The sequence below is a fragment of the Stegodyphus dumicola genome, chromosome 7 (genome assembly GCF_044657685.1).
Source record: "Stegodyphus dumicola isolate Sdum_Otavi_A_Nest chromosome 7, ASM4465768v1".
NCBI lineage: Eukaryota > Metazoa > Arthropoda > Arachnida > Araneae > Eresidae > Stegodyphus > Stegodyphus dumicola.
In genome coordinates this window covers 160324931-160329683 of record NC_140774.1, presented here as the reverse complement: position 1 = coordinate 160329683, position 4753 = coordinate 160324931, and the positions used below count along the sequence as shown (strand labels likewise).

General features: G+C 32.7%; 1 protein-coding gene across 1 annotated transcript; it reads right to left on the bottom strand.

The window, feature by feature from the left end:
• Nucleotides 1-233: 233 nt before the first annotated feature.
• LOC118196251 (uncharacterized) lies at nucleotides 234-3840 on the bottom strand. Its single transcript, XM_035367678.2, has one exon. The coding sequence runs from the start codon at nucleotides 3020-3022 to the stop codon at nucleotides 1817-1819; it is 1206 nt and encodes a 401-aa protein (XP_035223569.2). The 5' UTR covers nucleotides 3023-3840; the 3' UTR covers nucleotides 234-1816.
• Between the last annotated feature and the right edge of the window lie 913 nt (nucleotides 3841-4753).

Here is a 4753-nt window from a genome sequence, read left to right as displayed (position 1 = left end):
TTGACAGGAAAGATGGCTTAAAATAAATATAAACCCTACACTGGAACTAAATAATAATACATCTTAATTTACACATGAACTACAAAGTACCAAAGCAGTCTTATTTTGAGCATCTCTTCTATGTTTAATAATACAAATCATTGAAAATGTATTATTTGTGAACAAAAACTGCATATCCAGAATACGTGTATAGGGATTTAAAAAGCTAAAATATCTGCTTAGTATACAAAAACTCAATACACAAACCTATATTTATTTAACTGTCAAATTACAGTATGTGACATTTTCAAAATCAATCCACAATTTGTGCATTACACAGATATTATTTAAAATTTTCTTTAAACTTTAATAAATTTGGCTTAATCCTAGTATCCGGTGCACACGGGATTTGACTACTTTTGGCGACTTTATGATGAGTAGTTAACGGGTCATTCAAAGAAAATATATATTTAAACATAGTATATACTATGTATATAGTATATATACTATGTGTGTATATACATATACTATGTGTGTATAGTATATATTTGGGTCATTTTTGGTGTTGGCGATAATTTTCAAAGTCGCGCCAAGGCTGCACCGTATACTAGGATTTTACCATAAATTTTCAAGGACATTAAATACTATCTTAAATATGCAATTTCAATAATTTATATAAAATTTTTTAGAATATCTTCAAAATGTCAATAAATTAAAGATACCTAGCATTTTTATCATAATTTTTTAATAAAGATTAGAAGATTTAATCGATAAAAATATAATAAAATGCATGAAAAATGACTGCAATCAATTCTATATATAAATAATATGCTTGACATAAGACAGACTTCAACACTGAAAAACTCAAAGCTAGATAATGAACAACGACTATTACATCAAAATAATAATATTTAACGGAAAGAAGGAAGAGAAAAAGACCTTATTCTTGAAGCTACATATTTTTACTAGAATGACAGCACAATTTGAAAATGACCTTTTAAAACTATGCACAACAATGAGCTTGCGACATACAATTTTTGGAGATTTTTAACACTGAAATAGTAGCTATGTGAAATATTCTGTTCCAACGAGAAAGAGGTACTTTCTGTTATCGGGATCAGATTCAGAAATGCATACATGTTTATATGTGCATGTCAGTGTATACAAACATAGACATTAAACATATGCACACATTTCTGCATCTGGTTCCGATAACAGAAAAGTACTGAGAAAGCAAGAAATTTCAGGCTGCAGTAATAATGATATCAGAAAACAATACATTTCACATAAATGCTGTAGTAAGTGCAATTCAGTATGAATGACTTAAATTTGTGGGTGAGGGAAATGTCACCCAGAGTCATCCAGTTCTGAAAGTGTTTCAGGGTTGTAACTTTTTAATCAACCTAGGTTTAGGTTTCCTTTTATAAGAGATATCACCGTTAAGCAAATGTCATTTAAAGTCAGCATTCCTCTAAAATTATTTCAGATTTATACCAGAAGGCTCTTTCTTGTAGAAACAAATAAATAGTTTCTTAGGCATTTAGATAAAATGAAAATTTATACATTTTACAGAATGTGATTTTTCCTTATAGTGCATAAAAGGAAAGTTTCTCACTAATATATCTTCTGAAAAGAAATGAGGCAAATATGTACAGGCTTCAATGCAGATTAAGCTCTTCTACACAGAGAAAAATTTCTTTCTCCAAATTCTTGTCCTGCCCAATTCAATCATTACGAACATAATTTATACAGTTTTTCCCCTGTATAAGCAAACATATATTTGTCTAAACTGCTCCTACATCTAAATGGCTAGTTATATAACTTACATACACAAGTTTTATCTTAAGTGCACAAGCATGTGTCTGTTTAAACCACCCTTTTGTCTAAATGCTTTGTTGCACACCTCGCATACATAAGGTTTCTCTCCTGTATGAATAAGCATATGCTTTTTTAAAGCACCTTTGTGTCTAAATGACTTTTGACATATTTCACACAAATAAGGTTTGTCTCCTGTGTGAACTAGCTTATGTTGCTTTAAAACATTACTTCGCATAAATGACTTATTACATACATCACACACATGAGGTTTCTCTCCTATGTGGATACGCATATGGAATTTCAAATAAAGTTTTACTCCAAAGGATTTGTTACATACTTCACAAGAATAAGGCTTCTCTCCTGTGTGAACATGCATATGATTGTTTAAATTATGCTTTAGAATAAATGAGTGATCACAAATATTGCACACATGAGGTTTCTCTCCTGTATGAATAAGCATATGCTTGTTTAATGCATAGTTTATTCTAAATGACCTTTGACATACTTCACATGAATAAGGTTTCATTCCTGTGTGAAGTATCTTATGTTTGTATAAACTAATCTTTAGTCTGAATGACTTACTACATACATCACACACATAACGTTTCTCTCCTGTATGAATAAGCATATGCTTCTCTCCTGAGTGAACAAGCATATGCTTGTTTAAAGCACACTTTACTCTAAATGACTTTTCACATACTTCACATGAATAAGGTTTCTCTCCTGTGTGAAGAAGCAGATGGCGGGTTAAATCACACTTTCGCCTAAATGATTTATTACAAACATCACACACATGAGGTTTCTCTCCTGTGTGAACAGTCATATGCACATTTAAATATTGCTTTAGTCTAAATGATTTGCTACACATCTCACACACAAAAGGTTCTTTTGAGTGAACACGGCCATGTGAATTTAAATCATGCTTTAAACTAAATGATTTGTTACACTCCTCACAGACATGTTTCTCTATCGTGTGAAGCATATGCTGATCCTTTCGTATGAATGATCTTTCGCATACTTCACACAAATGAGGTGTTTCTTGTGTGTGAGTAAGGAGATGCTTTTTTAAATTATGCTTTTGTCTAAATGACTTAGTGCATACACAACATACATAAGGTTTCTCTCCTGTGTGAATAAGAATATGCCTGTTTAAACTATATTTCTGTCTAAATGACTTGGTGCATACCTCACAAACATAAGGCTTCACTGCAGTATGGGTAAGCATATGGATGCTCAATTCCCCTTTTAATCTAAACAATTTGCTACATACTTCACACCCATAAGATTTCTTTTCTGTGTGAATAAGGATATGTTTGTTAAAATATTTTATACGTGAATCGCATATATCACATACATCTCACACTTAATCCTGTGTGGATAAACATATGCTGCTTTAATTTAAATTAAAGATTACATTTCTCACAGATGAGGTTTCTCTCCTGAGCGAATATTTACCAGCTTTTTAAAAATAGTTGTTTTTTCCAAATGACTTTTCACATATAGTTCCATTCCTATAGAGAGAAGCAGCCTTGGTATCATATAACTTTCCACATACCTCACGATAACTTTTGTATGTTTTAGGAACATGCGTTCTGTACATATGTTAAATGGTCTGGCTAAAAAGAAATTTGGTCCAATATAGTTTTTGGCTCGCTAGCTTTCGTTACACCCTGCCTTCTACGTATGGTTATCTTCACAAGAATATGAACACATGCATACCTTGATTAATATTAAAGAATCTTGATGCATACAACGACAGAACATCTTCACGATCGGAAAGGGGGGAAAATAGGAGGAGTTACGAGATTCTCTGGATTGTATGAAGATCTTTGAGAACTTTCTCGCCAAGTTATTTGGCGTCATCGGTTCATTCTTATTTCTATGGTAGGAGTGTTGCTGATGTGTGTATGCTGAATAATTCTCTCTCCTTGTTTTCTAAATTTTCACATTTTGCTTGATTAATTTTAAACCCTTCCCTGTTTTGCCCGTACACAGCCGTACGGGCAATCTGATTTCTATTTCGCTTGCACTGTTTCGGCCGTATTTTTTCCAATTTTAGTAACAAATTATTCGTATAGATGGCGATAGTTGTCCAGTAAATGCAAGGTCCGTAGAAAGTACCTTGCAGTAAATGATAGTTTGCAGTTTATTGTCTGATTGGTTCAAAAGCGCGGGTTTTTTCGCATGTTTTGTATCAGAAGACGAATTGTTATCTTTCAGTGTATAGCTTTCTGGTTTTATTTTACTAACCGTCTGATAATTGTATTGATGTAAGTGTTGAATAATATATTTTTACTTTTAAATAATGGATAATTCAGAGCGTATGGAGCTAATTTCTTGTGATTCGAACTGTGACTCGGAATCAGAAACTGAATTATCTGTAACTGATAGTAGCGAAAGTTTACTAGATGACCTGGATAGTAGTGACTCTGATAGTAGTACAGATGGAATCAGTCAAGCAAGACAATTTTTTGAAATTAGTTGTGATAATCCTTCGGATCCGCCTCCTAGATTTGCTTTCGCTGGAATTCCAAAAATTAACTTGGATATCGATGAGACTAAAGGTAAACTTCAGTTCTATGATGCTTTCATAGACGATTATTTGCTTGACCTGATTGTTTTTGAAACAAATAGATATGCTAAGCAATGCATAAAAAACAGTACACTTCGTAGGCATTCCAGGAGCAAAAAATGGACACCAACATCGAAAGATGAATTACATGTATTTTTTGCTTTGAATATTCTGCAAGGTATTGTAAAAAAGCCAGTTGTTGAGCAGTATTGGAGCAAGAAGCATTCAACATCCACGCCATTTTTCCAAAAGTGATGTCATATCGCCGCTTTCAGTTAACCCTTTAACTGCTTAAGACGTGTTTAAACGTTTTTGGAATTATTTAAAAATGCTTAAGACGTCTTTGCACGAATTTCAAATCGCACGAAAAATGCTTAAGACGTG